The sequence below is a fragment of the Lepisosteus platostomus genome, chromosome 7 (assembly GCF_059453375.1).
Source record: "Lepisosteus platostomus isolate fLepPlt1 chromosome 7, fLepPlt1.hap1, whole genome shotgun sequence".
NCBI lineage: Eukaryota > Metazoa > Chordata > Actinopteri > Semionotiformes > Lepisosteidae > Lepisosteus > Lepisosteus platostomus.
In genome coordinates, this window is record NC_142617.1 from 46,470,861 (window position 1) to 46,490,077 (window position 19,217).

A 19,217-nucleotide genomic window follows, 5' to 3' on the forward strand; every position below is an offset into this window, starting at 1 on the left:
GCTTATTTTTTTTTTAAGAAACAGACATACTGTATTATATAGCACCGTGGTCTAAAATCACGGAGATCGGGGGGAGTCGAGCTCAATTGACTCTATACAACATTATTAAAAAGACAGAATTAGAGATTTACTGTACCCCCACACACCTCTTTTTCCAGACTCTCCGCTCATACAGGTCTATCAAAAATGATGTACTGTAACGTATTTGCATTGCCTCTAGTTTAGTTAAAATGCCCTTTGAGCTATATTTTCTTAACTCACAAAAGTTTTATTGAAACCTACTGCTATATGTGCTCTTCTGTGGGCTCTTTTTATTCAGCTGATTGCTAAACGCCCGTTATGTTTTGCGCAAGGTCGTTATTTCTACTGTAGGTGCATCTCGGGGCAGATCATTCACCGGCGTGCTGTAGTTGTGAGTCTCGGATCTCGCCCCCTGGAGATGTAGTAACTAAGCACCAGCCCCATGTCACTCTGAAGAGTGTGGGAGGCTGCTGCCGAGAGCAGGTGGAATCCTCTCAGTGTCGCTGCTGCCGTTCCGAGCTTCACTTCCAACACAAGCGCATCAGGGAACGGAGATATACACTTCTACTGGGGGAGAAAATTAGAAACACAAGAAAATACATTTCAACATTGCTGTGATCGTTTGTGGATTCCCCCCCTCCCCGTGTTTTCTGCATTGGACAGATTCCTAAATGGCTTGGAAAAGCGCTCTCGCAGAAAGAAGAGGAAAGGCTTGATATAAGGACGAAAATTAAGCTTCTCCGTGCCCGTGTGCGAGTGAGTCAGACTCTCATATTTCAGTCCTTGCTGCTCCAAGCTAAGGTCCCGATATGCACTCATCGAACAGTTAATACCGAGAGAGGGGATATTTTGCACAAGTTTTTGAAGATTGCTGTTACTGCAGCTGGTGAAGTTCGCTTCAAAGGCTTTATTTTTGGAACCTTGGAGGTTTGTTCGGAAAGTCCAAGGAAATGGGGTGAGTATAACTTGACAGAGGCTCGCTGTCAGTGTCCATTATGTCGAACGCGTGTTGTTTTGACAGCTGCCTTTTTTTTTCATTTTTAAAATGCCCTCACGCGTTTTTACTTCTATATTTAAACATCTATGTCATAAGGAAATCAGTTTTTTTTCCTCGTGAGCAAATAGACCAGCGCCTCGCATTCGATTTTCCAAATCCGTTAATTTGATAAGTTTGAAATATATATTATCTGTATCGATCTAGCCACAGAAATATTTATTAAATAAAGTAACTAGTTTGTGTAACCAGTCTATTTTTAGTCTTTCAGATCAAGGAGCGTTTTCTCACTCTTAAACACACGTGTACATATAGGTAATTTGTAAGATATATTAAAAGTTGAGATAAAAACTGTGATTATTAAATTTTAATTAAGACACTTAATAAAAAAAACATTTATTAAAAATCTAGGTATTTTGATTCATGTACACGTCGGTCCTGCGTGCGCTGTGTGAGCGCTTTTGAGTTGAGATTATTAGGAAGGCATCTTTAAAGAGACTTATTTCATTTCGTAAATTACATTCTGATGTTACGAACAAACATTTATATAAAATTTTAAACAGGCTTATAGTCCTCAGGGTTTACAGATACAGTACATTTTAACATATAGCACTAAGCGTTTGCGTTGTCTTTTCAGATCACTCGGAAAGTATCGATGCCATATAGAAACGTGGTAAACACTCACCTCTTCACTGCAGTTTTTCTTATAAATCTTAATCTGATTACTGTAATAGTTGTCGATGATTTGATTGTTTTTATCTAGCTATAAAAAACGTTGGTAGAATGACCTTTCCAGAAAAAAATAACGTCAGTCGTATGTACTGTAGCTTTGGTCTGGTATCATACGGCCATGTCCGGCTGTCAAAGACTAAACACATTGGCGTGATGTGTCTTTGACATATAAACGTGTCGCAGCCGACTTTTTAAACGTTTCCGTTTAAGGTGCCTCTTAAAACAATAAGTTTGAGCTCAGGGACGATTCATTAAAAAGCAAGCACAGGAAAGGTAAAGGGATTATGAGGGTAATAAATACTGAACTGTCATTCTGCCACTCAGAATCACTTACAGTAGGTGAGTGCATCACTTCTTGTTACGCTCCGTTGTCAAAATGGGTCGAAACGAATGTCCTGCGACTGGGGAGATAAAATGAGATACCGAGTTTATGCGATACAAGTCAATGTCTGGTCATATGTGCGGACGGCAGGATTCATTATTTTACTTTTAGGGTCCTAGTTGATGGAACAACATGCCGTTTGCTTTCCTTAGTTTTAATTTATTAAATTTATTAAAACTATCTTACTGTAAGACTGGTTAAGGCCATCCTAGCCAAGTGGATTTCCATATCTTTCCCAGAGTGGTCTGCATGTGGAACATTTAGAGGTTTTGATGACATAAGGGAAAAGTCCAGCCTGCAGCAACACAGCTACAGGTGGCTGTGCAAGGGGAGTCTGTCCTTAGCTGCAGTCTACTTTAAATGTTGTAATCAAAGTACAGTAATTGTCCCTGGAGCCCTACTGTGCTTTCCCCCTCGAGTTTCACTGGCTGCCATCTTTACCAAGGCAACAGCAGTCTTTGAGGACATCTCGCATATCTCACCTGTTGAAATCCTCTGAATGGAGATAGCTGTTACACACAGAGCATTGTTTACAAATGTCAAATTCTGTTCAGCTTTACAGAGTAATTGTGTGAGTGTTTCTGAAGTCTGATAGCTGGAATACCCTTGTTAATGCTGGTGTAAAAACGCACTGCGGTTTAGAATTGGAACAGGTTATTCTAAGACTCAGAATCGATCTTTTTAGTCCACGTAGCCATGTGTTATTAACTGTGGGTGATTTATGCAGTTCTGCCTCTGGTCAAGTTACAGCTCTTTGGGACATCCTCAGGACATATCTTTTGTGTTTTGTTGGCATATGAAAGTCGTTGGTGTTTTTCTGCAAATGGTGTAATTCTCTGGAGACCGGAGGCATTGTTTTGACAATGTGTCAGCTATCATGGCTGTAGTGAGCTGAGGAATTATTTTTGGCTTTTCTCAGTATTGTTGCTGAATATTTATATACATCTCCTACAGCTCTGTTAGATTACAGGACAAATCACAGAACTAGCCAGTTTGCATTTGTGGTTTATTCTAAATGTTCATGTGGTTATGGCTTTTTTCAAAATGAAGCAGCACTTATGTGGTCTATATTTATCATAATAATTCAGCCTTTTGTGTTTTGCATTCCTTCAGGCATCTACATTTACACAGTGAAACTTCTACCAGTGAGGACACTAAATATCATAGTCCTTTTAAACATCACTGAAACGTGTTTGTAATATATAGGCCTTGGAAAGCAATATAAAAATAAATAAGTGTATTCTCTGTAGAGACATGTTGTGACTTCTCACAAGCCTCTGAGAGACGCATTTAATGTAACGTGTTATGCGGTAGCATTAAAGTCTTTTTGGATGCCAGAATTTTCTATGCTGAACGTCTGAATTTGTCAAATCTTATGTTTGGGAGGAGGAGGGGGGGAGGGTTGGTAGGATGGAAAAATGAAATAGTTCTGCAAGAATGCAAACATATGACTATAAAGCATTTGGAATTAAAAAGAGTAGCTGATTAATTTAATTGTTGAAAGCTGTCTTCAACACGTGTAAACCACAATCGATCTATGGATTCACACTCACTATAATAGCCTGTAGGTCTACATGTTTTTTCTCTGTTACATACCATCTGTACAGCACTGTAGCACTGGTTTGACTCCTAACTCCTGTCTTACACACACGTTTACTGCATTAAATCATTTAATCGTACAACATCTTGCTGGGCTGCTCACCTCTATTCTGTTCATGATTTGGTCAGAGACTTGGATTTTCATTGTTCTAGAGGGTTATTTTGGGGTTTTGCTCTTTTTTTTATTCGGGGTATCAGCAAAAATCTACAGCTCATGCTTAATCCTGTAACCTGTTATATAAACAGCCAGGTAAGGGGTTTAACCAATCGGGCTGCACAACCCAAGATGTCTTAAGATGTCTGAGTGCTTCATGTCATAGAAAGCTATCAATGTCTAATTTTATCCTTTAGGTTCTCAATGCACACCTCACTATAAATAAACCTCTGCAGAAGCTATCCTAGCAGACAGTTAATATTGCTTTACATCTTCAAATAATGTTAGAGCAGAATCTTATGAATTACATCTTCCCAGCAGAAGACTTGGGTGGCGTTGTGTGTATTTTGCTGTGTCATAAATCATATTTTCGAGTTTAAAAAGGCCAGCGTGCAATTAGGAATCTCGCAGTAAAAAGGGAGGGCATGCCACGTTTTTCGGCTGGCTTGTCTTTTAAATCATTTTAATCCCGCCTGTCTTTTTTTTCCATCAGTTTTCAGTAAAATTTTCTCAACAGTCTTGAAAAAGGGATTGTCGAGTTGAAGCCTCCACTCCACATACTTTCCCTGTGGTCGACCCCCACTTTACAGTGACAGTTACGATCAATAGTGTTATCTTGCCAATGGTGATTGATCCAATCAATCACTCCGGCGCAAACAACACCTCTTGCCCCGTTAATTCATTTTGGTCGTCAAGCAGAACAGTAGCTCGATGACTCCTTTCTAATAACTCCATGTTAATGACTTGATTGAAGTTTTCAGTCTGGGAATAGACTGTGTTACATAAAAATGTAAAAGCAAGGAAAGTTAAAGAGACATGTACTGTATACTGCAGCATGCAGGCTTCAGAACACAAAATTATTAACTCTTCAAGCACACCTCTTTCTCCCAGACACTATGGGACAGCTTCTGTACTTACTTCACTCACCCAGATCTATCTTTATGTGCCCATGGGGATCTTTTTTATTCTAGAACAATTTTCAGATAAGAAAAGCATAATGTCTCTCCAGTCAGTGGAAAGCTGTACTTTTCTGGGGACAATCACAACAAAATAAGTCTTACAGTGTTCTTTACTTTTAAAAACACTCACATTTCCATTTTACAAAAAAGTTGTCCTGTATCTGCTTCTGTAAATGTGTCGTTAATAACTAGTGGTTTAGAATGAAACTGAAGGTTGTAGACTGTGAATGTTATGCAGACGTTACTGAGAAGTACAGTGGGTTATATCCATGGGTCTTCCATTTTACTCAGCATTTTATTCTCATGCAAATGAATAGTGATGGAGCTTGATGGTACTATAGTATTGATTTGTCATGTTTTTAGCCAGTAATTGCCCTCCAGAGCTGTGTTTGTTCTGTGTGCGAGATTATGGATTGTCTTTCAGCAATCTTTCACTCACCATGCTGTTGAATTACTCTGACAGCTCTGATCACCTGTCATAAAAAAGATTGGTGAAGGTTCTGATTAGATGACTGATAGAGCCTAAATGATATCACAAATTATTAATTAATTGTGCCACATTGCTCTGTGCTGAAGGTAATATCACTCTCCTACTTAAAACCCCCAAATCTGTTGGAAGAGAAGACTTCTTACAGCCTAGGCAACTCATTAATCCAGTCAAAGTTCAGAGAAATCAGACCAGCTAATCATTAACATACGACAAACTGAACTCTAGATGATGTAGTAAATGATTCACAAGTTGTCCATTGTTTTTTTATTACTTCTGAATCTGAGTATGGAAGTGTCTTTGTGCCAAGTCCTTTTTTCACACTTAGAGCAAGTTCTTGCTAATTATTATTATTAGGGGTAAGCAAGAAGGAGTACACATGAGGTCAAGAGTCAGGAGTAGAAGGACAGTTCTGCAGACAGACTAATAGGAACAGAATTTTTTTTAAAGAAATCAATGAGGCATTTCATAAATGACTTTTCCAGTCTAGATTTCAACCTGTTTAGTTCCTGTTAAGCAAACAGTGATGTTATCAAGTGCCACACACCTTTCCCCATGGTCACAGCTTTGGGACTTTATGAGTTTCCTTCTTTGGGAAGGTACAGTAAATGATCACTGCCTGGATTAGAGCTGCCAGCTGCAGTTTCCTAATGTGAACAGATAGTGAAGTACAGTGACCTTCATACATTGTTATTGAATTAGTTTTTTTTTAAACTGTCTCTTTCACATTTCATTTCTGTACAGTATGTCCCAATCACTCATCTGCATGGAACCAAAGAACTAGGACTCCACACTCTTTTCAGCTGACTTTATGAGTACTCATTGTCCGTTGCTATTGTTGGACTACAGTGAGTGTTGCTGAAGACTGCCAAGACCACAGAGGTAGCTAGATACTAATCTTAAGCAGGTTAAATTCTTTAAAGAGATAAGTGTCTATTACTACCGAGGGCTTTCCACTTGGTGCCTGTGCTCCATTCCTGAATGACTTAATCTGTTTTTAGACAGAAGATGCACATAAAGAATAGAAGATTCTGTTCTCACATCTCTTGCGTATCTATTAAAAGGTCAATTACACTTCTTGTAACCAAATAATAATATTACTTAAATACTGAGAAATGGAGGAGGTAGGCAGATATGGTTTGGAAATCTAAGGGGCAGATGGTAAGGGCCTAGGCCCTTACCCTTGTCTGCTGTCCGTTTCTCCTCTGCAGCAGACACCTTCACTGACAGTGTAAATTAAACAGGAGACTGCCCAGGGCAGATAATTTTCTCCCAGTTTGAACCTTTAACCATTTTGATTTTGTGATTCCGTTCAAAAACTGGTGACAAGCGCTTTCAGTCCTGATATGTATAAGCAGAGTCTAGAAGCCAGAGTCAGGAAAACGTCGACATTTGGTACCTTACAAACAGTGAGAAACAATCGTCTGTAGGGGAAGATGAAAACATGATTGTGGATCCTTCCCTTTTCCTCCTCCAGTTTTCAATGTCACCCCAGTGGTGAACAACGTTTTGTGCCCCTGGGGGCATCTCTGATGGACAATCTGGAACAAGTTATTCCATTAGGATTCACAGAGAGAGTTCATGCTAAAATCCCCAAAATATAAGGATTGAAGGTTTGCTTTTTAAATGAATTGTGCTGCAATAAAATGTTGTATGGGGTCAATGGAATTCTTACAAAGTTTTAATATTTTATGGAGGACAGAATCTGGTGACATAACGAAAACCCTAAAAACAGCCTTATAATATATGAATATGAAGGATTCGAAGTTGTGGTGTTTATGTTCTTGATAAGGTTTATATTCTAAGGATAAACTTTAATGCTATTTGATTTGATGGCAAAGGCTTATATATATATATTTCCTTGTGTGAAAAAGCTACAGCATATTGGCTGCTGATAAGCGCTTGGTGACTTGGATGATGATATCTAGTTCACTAAAGTGAAGCTGAGGGTGCTTTAACTGTATATGAATCTCAACACAAAAGCACTGTTGTAATTCACCTTCATAAATAGTTGCTAATGTATGCATTTTGTGCCCTAGATTTCTGAGTAACTTACAGTTATATTCTTCCTTCAGGAAAGTCAAATGCAATGTGCTTTGTTTATTCATGTAGGGGGTCTGCTCAAATGGCCGCATAGTTATTCAGGTGTGCAATGAAGCACAACTCTGAGCAACGCTGCAGAGCCCTGAGATTGTGAACCTGCCACATGCGAGATCCTTCCCTGTCCATTTCTCTCTTTCTGAGCCTGTGTATGATTTTCATTTATGGATTTTGTATACATTTCTATAGCTGGTTTTATTTGTTGTTTTTTTCCCCAATTTCCAAAGTCATTTGCTTTCTCTTTGTCCTGGACTAATGTTGCTGGAAGATCGCAAGCTTCAGTAAGTCTGCCACAGACAGTGGTGAATGTGCTGTGCCTTTCCTGTATGGGCCAGAAAGGGCAAAGGAACTCTCTGGTATCTTGCTCAACACACTGCAGGTCACGGGTACTGGGCCTCTGCTCTGCACCTGGTTCACGGCGCAACCGCTCAGCAGCTGTGTTATTGTCTATGAATGTTTTCCTTGCAAGACCTTCATATCTATGCTTGTGGGCTCACTGCTCTTGAGAAGTTTTATAGGCATGGCCTCATTCTCCCACTTTCTGTTCTTAATGGATGTGCATCATTGACCAGGTTTAAACCAAAATACGAGTGTGGGAGTCTTGTCAGTACCGTGCTCAGATTTTATTGTTGCATTCATATATTCCTTTATAGTCAAAGGAGCTTTAAAAAGGTTAAAGACCTGGTTGAAGAAATGCAGGGAAGTAGGTTTGAAGTTCTGCCTCTATGTGAAATCTACTGCTTGGATTAGAGTGAGTTCTTACTGTATATCGATTGTTTTTTTTTCCTTTAGGTTGGGAAAGTAGCATCCTACCCTTACTTCTAGTAAATTACGCTGATCAGGTTCTATTTGGCACATGTGTCTTCCTTAAACTATTTGTCCTAATGGCATTATGAAATCCTTTCTGAAATCTCAGACACAGGTGCTTTGAGTTAATAGATGCTCTATTTGATAATCATTTTTTGTGATACAATTCTCAGCTTACTTCCAGCCATTTACTGTAGGTATCCGGTTACACACCTACTTTACACCTACAGCTGCTGTGCCCGTTCTGGCAGACTTGAGAAGTGTTTCTAGGCGCTGAAGTTTCATCACTGTACTTCACTCCCTGGCTGGAACATTAGGAATCTCTACCTTTGCTATCAAGATTTCGGTATGTGGAGTCCTATTCCATCCCATTCTGGCAGTGTCACTTCCTTGTATGGTTGTGTCAAGGGGAATAGCAAGTTGGATTGAACTGGCGGAACAGATGGATCATTTAGCTTTCAGAAGGATTGAGATCTGAGGCTTGTTCTGGCCAGGGAAGGTCCTGGGGGTCTGTCTCATGTTCCTCAAGCCCCCATATATGGCCTGCTGCTGGTGTGAGTCTGTTTGACAGAGGGTCCTGATATTTTGGCCCATGTAATTAAGTAGCCTTAGTAACTATTCAGAAACCGATCATGCAGCACTAGTACTGCGAGGAATGCAACATTGATCATGTTCTTTTTTCTGAATTTGCATGCAGAAGGTCAGAATTTGACACAGAAACAGATGGATGATTGGTGTCAAGGAAGCACAGTTACAGTACACTGTGCAGGAACAGTATCCAAGCTGCTAACCACGATGGAACAGGTACTGCTAGGTGACAACGTAAGAAGTACAGTGCTTGCGTGTTGTAAAACAGGTTAGGCAGGGCATTGCTTATCTCTTTACACTTGGAAAGAGGAATGCTAAATGCATTTTTCTATTCTATAATTCACGAATCTTCAATTCATTCATACAGACCACAGCCAGCACGTTTTCAAGGTCTCTTATAATTTCTACCAGGTTAAAACCTATAGAGAAGGTTCACATTCGTTCAATTAAGAATTATAAGAGCCATTTTCATGTTTCTCGGTCTTTACGCTGCCAATGATTTAAAGAGGTCTTGAAAGCTAGAGAATTTTGGCTCTCAGTCACCAGAGCTGCTATAATTTAACATCAAAGACAAGCTGACCTGGCATTTCTGCCCATGTTATACACGCAGAATATGTTTTTTTCCACCAATTAAAATCACTTGCCATTGTATTTGGTGCTAGTGGTGAAGAATGAACCCAAATGATTTAGTTTACCTTTTGATCTGGAAGGGCCTGTCCTGGATATTAAGTACTACTGTATATGTTTCCCAAAGGGTGGTAAATATCAGTGTAAACGCAGCGCACACACTTCTGCACCACATAGCTATCTGAAGTAATTTAATTCATGCTTTGTCATTGAATCTACAGTTCGCAAAGCTAACAAATGCTAATTAAGTGCACAGCCAGTGCCAGGAAAGATAATAGAATGTATTCTTTTTGCTCACTTGTGGTCTGGTGTTGACTGTTGTAGATGATGGATTGCTCTGTATGTTAAAGTTTATACAATTTCAGCGAACTCTTTGTTCTGGGAAGTGTTGCATCACATACAGAGAGGTAGGGGGTATATATCAGCCTCTAGTCACTTCTATTTCTTTTTCTCTGCCACTGTCTCCCATCAGAGGGAGGTCTGCATGGTTCTCTGCGCCTCCCCAGAGATTCACATACTGTAACATCTATAAGTTAAAATAGTTATGCTCCTGAATTTAGTTTCAGTTCAGATCATGGAAGGTTTGCTCTTTCCTTGACTCAAGTAATAAAAAGCCCCTAGGCTGTAAAGGAATAAACCTCTATCGCCGATTTCCAATATAGCTTGATTTAGAAAATGCTACATCTGGAGTATGTAGATCGGTAGATTGGAGTGCAGGTTAAAGGGTTCCTGTTTTCAAGAGAACACTGTAGAAAATACTTGGATTAATTAATTATAATAATTATAATTGGTTACACTTATATAGCGCTTTTCCGGGCATTCCACTCAAAGTGCTTTACAGGTAATGGGGACTCCCCTCCACCACCACCAATGTGCAGCATCCACCTGGATGATGTCCTGCACATTTTCAACCGTATATTATGATATAAAATGTGTTGGTATTTTTCACTTTTTGTGCTACTGTATATCCACTGCAGCACGATCTACAGAGTAACCTGTGCTCTGTTATTACTTAAACATTACAATAGTATAAAGGTTTAACCCATATACAACACAGTCTTTTGAGAGGGGGTAGAGAGTCTGTTCAGTCAGAGGGAATCAGTTATTTTTAAGGCCTTCTGTGATGTCAGAACTGGATACCACTCTGTAGAGCTTTATAATGAACTGCCTAAATAACATAAGCCTCAGCTAATTCCTAACCATTCATAAACTGCTAAAGAGGTTGAGTGTCAATATGTAGAGCAGGCGAGCGGCTGAGCAATGAATATAATTCTTCAGACACACATTTAGCCAGAGGTGTGAGGAGTATCTAATGGCTGGCGTTGGAGAGAGGGCAAAGGGTCACAGACACGCATGTGGTGGCACTGTCGTGTGAGCAGGGACACACACATACAGTACACACACACACGTGGCGGCACTGTCGTGTGCGCAGGGAAACACACACACACGTGTGGCGGCACTGTCGTGTGTGCAGGGAAACACACACACACGTGTGGCAGCACTGCCATGTGTGCGGGGACACACATACCCGTGTGGTGGCACTGTCATGTGCGCAGGGAAACACACACACACACATTTGGAGGCACTATCATGTGCGCAAGGTCACGAGGCACAGCTCATCATCAGGCTCCGAGCTGGAGTACATCTGCAGACTCCTGTCATTCTTGGCTGCTACAGACAGCCCTCCTAAGAGCCATGTACTGTATGTGAACTGCCTCTTGCTGCAGGCACCATAACCAACACTTGGTGCTTTTATGGCAAGAAGCATTAATGTATAAAAAAGATTTGTCTTAGGCAAACCATGACAATTAATTTCTGTATAATGTACATCCTTTAGGTTTGTTTAATGGTTCTGCTTGTATATCATTGTCCCATCAATTAAGGTTTCTTGGCCCAGAAGTGCAGTTCCTTTTTAAATAAAGGACAACAGAACTGGGATCTATTAAAAATGAAACAGTGTCTGTTAATTGGATAATTATTCTAATTGCATGCCAGATCTTTTTTTATTCATACTTTTGGTTACTTTGCCAGTTTTTTTTTCAAATCACATCCCTCATTTAAAGTTCAGTGTCAGTGCTGTCAGACTACAGCTGCTCCATGTGGAAATTGTAGAACTCCAGTATTCCTAGAGAAACATTCAATTTGCTTTACAATTCTTGACAATGAAGCAACACCCTAATTTCAAAACGCTTGATGTAAATAAAGGTGCAGCACAAGCAAATATTTATACATTTCACATAACCCACTTTGTTTTGTTTATTCTACCTGTGCTTGCATTCATGTCTGTCATATCCTGTGTGTAAAAAGTGGCCTATTTACAGTATTATATTGCTTCCATAGGACAGGGATAGATTTCTAAATCTAGGGCAGCAACAGCTTTAAAATCACCGCATCAGCAGTACAAACAAAGTGACCTGTGCATTTTTTTTATGTTCTGAAAATGCAGTTTAACATCTGTGATTGCACACAAAGGTGGAGCAGTGGTTTACATTGTCACCTCACAGCGCTGGGACCCTGGGTTCAGTTCCTGGGGTGAGTTTGTACAGTATGTTATCCCAGTGTTTGTGTGGGTTTCCTCTGGGTCCTCTAGTTTCCTCCCACAGTTCAAAAGCATACTAGATGGGTTAATTGGCTTCTGGGATAATTTCCCCCGGCGTGAGTGCGTACGTGTCTGCGTTTGTATCTGTGCCCTGCCCTGCCATGGACTGGTGTCCTGTCCAAGGTGTACCCTGCCTTGCACCCGTTGCTTGCCGGGTTTGACTCTGGCTTCTCCTCGACCCTGTATTGGAAGAAGCAGTTTGAAAAAGGATGGATGGGTGCACAATCCTGTCATCACCATCACTGAAGCAGGGGGCACATCAGCCACTTAGATCACAGAGGAGCTGCGATCAGTACCTACTCTACTGCCCATGTGAGGCCAGTGCTCTGGTACGCATTCTGCTGCTTCCCCTGGAACCCCCTACTGCCTTCCGACCCTTCTGAGCACTGTGTGGCAGCAGCATCCAACAGGGCTGTTCGGCATCTGCAAGCAGGAGGCTGTGTTTGAAAGGACGAGGAAGCGGAGCGCTGGGAATAAGATATTTTCAAGCTTGGTCGCGTGCTTCATTATTCCCCAAACTTCACTCTCACTGGGGGTTGCTGCCACCTGCGGTGTGTTCTGGCTCTAAAGCTGTTGTTTGTTTTCTCATCAGCAAATCAGTGAATCTTTCTTTCTTCGTGCTCTTGATATTTTTGGAAGGTCGGTTCCTGAACTGCGTTCCTCTCCTAACAGGAATAAAACAGAGCCAGGTTGTAAACGGAGACTATTTGTCCACCCACCCGCCCTCCTGGACTCCGGGGTGCAGAGCTGGGGGGGCAGTCCTGCAGTGTGAGGCTGAGCACACCCACTCACTGCTGAATTATTGAACTACAACTGAAGGGGCTGTGAGGCAGGGGGAAATGTTTTAACACAAGCTATTGCTAGTTTGTCTTTGTTTCCATTCCACTGTGCTGTTCTGCCACATCATTAACCCTTTTATTATTTCTTGGAGTATCTGTTGGCCGTGGCAACAGGTTTTTATAACGTGCAATCATCTGCATCTGCTGTAGATAATAATTTTTCGAAACAATATTAACATTTTAATGTTACTGCAAAATAATGCCCATTCGTTTTTCGGTGACAGCTTTTTCCTTAGTGGGTCACTCTGAGTTGTTGCCTGTCCCAGCAGGCCCTGTGAGGAGCTGATGTTGCTGGTAGGGCACCAGTCCATCACAGGCTCACATAAACATACGAGAGCAAATCAAAGATACCAGTTACCCTACTTAGTCTGCCTTTAAACTATGGAGAGAAATCAGGGTACCAGGAGATAACCTAAGAGGATATGCAGACTCCATACAGTCAGATTCGAACTCAAGGCATTGGATCTGTTAAGTGACAGCCTACAAAAACAAACTAAGCCTGTATCATTTGAAAGTTTCAATTTAAATTCAGGCATGTGCCATCTTCCTTTTATAATCTGAGCATTAAGTGCTAATAAGTATAACTATTCGCAAACTTTACAATAAATCTGTACAACATACTGTATAGACTGGGAGTGACTGTGACTCCCGGCTGGTAATTGTCTAATTATTAAAGACCACACATACACTACGCTTATATTTCTTGTGTTTATTCGTCCCTGGTGCCAATCATGGTGACTGTTGTTTTAAATTTGAACATCCATCCTCATGGTTACAGCAAGTTTAAGGCTCAGGACAATATGCTTCAGTGGCCCAACAGAAGGACGTGGTGCTCATGTTAGTCTCCTGTACCATTTTCAGAGCAGGTTCAGACTGTAAAGATTCAGTGACTTTACAGATATTATATCTTAATCATAGTCAAATACAAAAAAATACTGCCATGGGCTGTTCACATACTAAAATAGTTTTCAGGTTCAAATGTGCATTGAATCAATGGTTTGTGGTTTTCAGCATATACTGGCTCAAAAGCTTTTTCATTTTTTTCTTAAGCTGTGCAGCAAATGTTGTGGATTTGTTTGACCCTGTGGCCAGAGAAGAGATTAAATCCCACCAGGTCTGCCCATCTGTGTTGCACTTAGTTACATGATTTAGTTACACCAGTGCTTTCCGTTTCTTCTCAGGGCTCTCGAAAACGCCCTGTCTCAAGAGAAACAGACAGCTGAGCGCCTGGCTTTTAATCCTGTTTACAGGGCTTTTCTCTGAAAGGTCACCCAAGCTGTGTAACTCTATAGCACCCCTGCCGCTCGCTGGCCCAGCTTGGAAAAAGGGAAGCTGTGGTGCACCACCTCCATGACCAGATGTTCTCACAGTAGAGCTGGCTCTCTAAAAATTATTTTGCTGCTGTTGTTGGGCAATGGCCATTGTAGACTCACACCTGATCCCTGTTGATGTATGTTTTTGAACCCTCTTAAAGACTAAGTGAGACTCTTATATTAATACAGTAAGCAAATGGTAATCTGGTTTTGATTTAGCGTAAGCTTGGAACAATTCATATTCCTTAATCACACCTACTGTACCTGTATGTATATAAATAATATCGTTACAAATGGGGGGGTCACAAAACTGGTGAAAATCAGGATTTGACGTAGCCGTTTAGTCAATAAGTGAAATAATTGTTCATAACCCCCAACTTGAAAGTGATTTCTAGCAGTATACCCGAGCAGAACAGCTGTGTTGAGAGGAATAATAATCCAGACACACTTGGTTAACAAATATTTATAACAATGACAGGACACAAACTACACAACATACAACACACAAATTACTTTATGTACAGTATTTACAAAAAATACATTTCAGAGGCCTAACCTTCTGGTCACCCAGAAAACCCCAGGCTGCTACTAAGCAAGATAAGCTGCCTTCTAACTAAATACAAAGGAACCAGCAGTTAAAGCTCTCTCTCTGTACCCTGGATGCCACAAAATAAATGGGACCTATATCCCTATCCATAGAAACGCACCCTAAGCAGTAAAGATGTTTCTAACTGAGGTATCTTTTAATCAGGAAACCCAAGTTCCTTAAAAACACAGAAAAGCACATTCTCTCTAACAAGGTTCAAATACTTAGCTCCAGTCAGGTTTGATTTGGATGATGTGATCTTATATTGTGTGTGTCTGTGCTGCTTCTTGACAAATCATTTATCCACAACTTACCTAGGTATACTAAGGTAAACTATACTATACCGTTGTTTCTACTCAAGGGACCCCCCAGACCTCAGCAAACATCCTCTCTCCTTTTGAAGTTTTAAGTGTTTAACCTTCCAAGTGTCACAAACTTTTTCTGAAATCTAAGAGACACTTCTCAGTCACCTAAAACTGTAACAATATATAAAACATTCTAAAATGTCTTTGCTTTTTAAAGTTCTATCTATGTAGATGTCTTTCACTGAGGAGTGGTAGTGGTTCTGCATTTCTTTCTTATGACAGCGTGAGAGACTAGCTGGACTCATGCACTCCCACAGCTAATCTTCTGTATCTTGGCTGCTGCCTTTGAAATCTTAATCTTGTCATAACATGACATTTTAATGGTGCTCTGAGAACACTTCAGGCCCCTTGTCTGTGAATCCTTTGGCCTTCTAGCGCTGTTGGGCACTTCCTTCTTTGAATGTGTGAGATGAATTTGAGCCTCCCGGTGAAACATCTCAATGTGGAAGTGCACTTAAAACCAGGCTTTACACTAAGGGTGTAAGTGGAAGAGGTGTTAGTGGGGCCAGCAGGGGGGGCTCACCCTGTGGTCCATGTGGGTCCTAATGCCCCAGTATATTGATGGGGACACTATACTGTAAACAGGCGCCGTCCTTCAGATGAGACGTAAAACCGAGGTCCTGACTCTCTGTGGTCATTAAAAATCCCAGGTCGTTTCTCAAAAAGAGTAGGGGTTTAACCCTGGCGTCCTGGCCAAATTTCCCATTGGCCCTTACACATCATGGCCTCCTAATAATCCCCCTCTATGAATTGGCTTCATTACTCTGCTCTCCTCCCCACTGATAGCTGATGTGTGGTGAGCGTTCTGGCGCACTATGGCTGCCGTTGCATCATCCAGGTGGGGCTGCACATTGGTGGTGGTGGAGGGGAGTCCCCATTACTTGAAAAGCGGTTTGAGTGGAGTGTCCAGAAAAGCGCTATATAAGTGTAAGCAATTATTATTAATTAAGGGTGGTGGGAGTGTGGAACAAGCTGCCCAGCCTTGTTGTTAAAGCCGATAAACTGGTTTATTTCAGGAAATCACTGGATGAAGTTCTCAGATCAATTAATTATTTACAACCATAAGGGCTGGATGAACTGAATGGCTTCCTGTCGTCTGTGACTTTCTCAATGTTCCTATCATTGTTGCCATGAGAAGGCAAATACTGTGCCATACTAATAGGACAGTTCTGCACGAAAGACTTTTTAAAGTTTTAGTAGAAGCTGAATGCATTGAAATTTAATCACGCCTCTCCATCATGTCTGTCGGTATAATGCAGGTGACATTTTCACTGACCACCTGCTCTTCAGCTGCCCATCTGTGCCTCTCCAGGAGGTGCTGCCACAGCGGCACATTCTTTTAATTTTATTGGACTTATTGTTGTGGATTTGGAGTAAACTTCAACAATGATCAGTATAAAGGCCATTATTTTCAAAAGCAGATTAGGATTACGATTAGGATCAATCTAGCGGGTGAAGTTATTAGGCAGGCTTTGATTCCTTTGTGGTGGATAATCCGTGTGGCCAGAGAGGCTGTCTCAGCACTGCCCAGCAGCACTTCCTGATTCAGCTTTCTAAGGATGAGCGATTGTGCGTTGCAGATTTTGTTTAAATTGGAAAACATGTTGCATAATTTTATTGAATAAATATTGGTGTTGTTGGATTTAAACAGGGAATTGGAGGCTTAGTTGAGAGATACACTCTATTTCAGCCACAACAGGTTTCCATAATCATAATGCACTAACTACACACTGAGCCGCTATGACCCCTGTGATAAGGGTGCACTGCACTGCCATGTCCGTCCAGCATACAGCTGACAAGTGATCATGTAGCAGACCAGCTTCCCATGGAATCCTGAAAAAGGACATTTGATTTGATGTCATAAAAACATCAAAAACATACTTCTAGATTGATTAAATCAGGCAAGGAACCTCTCTTGGTTCATCATTACCAGGGGTCATTTTGACTATGAGTCATAAGGGAGAACGTTTCTTACTTTAGATATACAGTAAGATGCTAGAAAGCATTCACTCCCTTCCAATGAGGTGCTATTTTGTTAAAATTTCAAATTATGTAAACACATTTTATAAAATTTAATATTATATCTAAACTACTTTTTTCTGTGAAAGCCGTTAAAGTTCAACAAAAACTGCAAAGACATTCACTTGGTGTATCCAACAATCTCTACTTAGTTCATGCTTGTAAATCAAATCATTCAAGACAGCCTACACAAAGAGAATGATTAATAAAATACAGTAGTTTCAATGATTTGTGTTTCCTGAAACCATATTTAAAAAACACATACAGTATGTAGTCTCCTTTTTACAAAATTAACTAATTCATTTTAAGTCAACATGAAAAGTTAGATTCTGTAGTAGCATAATTGCTTCTACTTAATACTAACAGCGCAGGTGACATGGATGTTCTTTCTCTTGTTTGAAGCAGCAGGAAAAGAGCATGTACCTTCAGCTCTTAAAATACAGCTGCCCTTGTCAAAGACCCTCAGTGAGAGCCCTCTTCTTACAAGTGCAATTATTTACACCACATTATCCTTATAGATGAGGGTGGTTTAAATACATTGGCAAAGTTGTATATCACTGTCTGCCTTAAACTGTCTAAGCAATGTAAATACAGTACATGAGGACATTAGGAACAAGAAGAACTTATTCTCTGCTCTCTGTTGTTCAGACATTAGTGGAAATTAGCTCTTCATCGCCAGGAAAAAGCTGAAGTTTGTTCTTCTTATGATGCACATTAACTACGGAAAGAAAAAAAAACGAGTTATTGGTAGTTAGTAGTTAATGAACCCATACAGCTTTCTTGAAAGAAACTGGGATATCGGCTTCAGTATCATGGCTGGGTAGCTTGTTCCACACTCTCAAGGCCCTTTTGTAAAGCAGTGCGCTCTTCTCAGTTTTAAACGCACCTCCCCGTGGTTATAATATTATTAGGACTGTTATCTTTGCTGTGGCTGCTCTTAGATATGCCACTTTGAGATTGAAAATAGGTGTTGGTGTGCTAATAGCTGTGGGGCAGTGTGGGATTGTGGATAATGTTACATTAGCACGTCTGAGACTGTGTCAAGTAGCCCACGGCAGCATCACGTCACATGGTCTCCCCAAGAATAGGTAGGAAACTGGCTGAATGCTGGAGAGCTGCCTTACAAAGTATATTTAGTGCAGGTATATTGTTGTTGTTGTGGTTATTTTAAAACTTAAACAACTTAGCAAGAACATACAGATCTCATTGGGTTATTTCTCTTCAGCATTGCCAGACAAGACATTTCAGCCTTTGTCCTCTCATGCAAGCTCAACGCTTTGTCTTTCCTTTTCCCCATTTTCTCCAGGGAACAGCCGATCTTCACCACCAGAGCTCATGTCTTCCAGATTGACCCCACGACCAAGAAGAACTGGGTGCCTGCCAGCAAGCAGGCAGTCACCGTCTCCTACTTCTACGACAGCACACGCAACAGCTACCGGATCATCAGCGTCGATGGAACCAAGGTGAGTGTACTGCTGGAGATGGGTCTGTTAAACTTCGCTGAGATCTCAGGCAAAACAGGCAGATCTGTTCCTCAGAGAAGAAGAAATCATGACCTCGCAAAGTGTTTACCCATTAAAGAAAGGTCACAGATGAGAGGGTCTATTCAATCCATTTTATTTGTTTGTGGACTAGTATCTTATTGATCCAAAGACGTCTTCCAGCCTTTTTTGAGAGTTCCCAGGCCATCTGCTTCAACAATGTGGCTGTGTCGCTCATTCAGGCTCCCACAACACGTTGTCTGAAGTAGTTCTCTCTGAATATAAATTGATGGTTTTTTGTCAGTTTTATTATCATGGACTTGGAGCTTGAAGGCAAAGTTTTCAAGGTGTCTGTATTCCCTGTTCAGCAAAAAAGAGAGCAGTTTGTCTCTGGTCTAAAGCAGTGGAAACCATCAGTCGATCACAAGCCAGTAGGATAAAACTCCATTAACTCAGCCTGGATGTACTTTTATCTCCAAATGAAAACACTTTCCATTTGATATCAGTGTGATTCATAGCATTGACATCACTGCAGCTCTTAATATTTGATAACTTAACGGGTTGA

General features: G+C 40.8%; 1 protein-coding gene across 1 annotated transcript in view; it reads left to right on the forward strand.

Annotated features, from left to right (window-relative positions):
• The first annotated feature begins 522 nt into the window (after positions 1 to 522).
• homer2 (homer scaffold protein 2) overlaps positions 523 to 19,217 on the forward strand; it is a 45,814-nt gene continuing 27,119 nt past the window's right edge. Inside the window, exons 1-2 of the mRNA XM_088640780.1 lie at positions 523 to 976; positions 18,478 to 18,634. Coding sequence (XP_088496906.1) covers positions 972 to 976; positions 18,478 to 18,634 — 162 coding nt within the window. The 5' untranslated portion in view covers positions 523 to 971. The remainder of the gene's footprint in view (positions 977 to 18,477; positions 18,635 to 19,217) is intronic.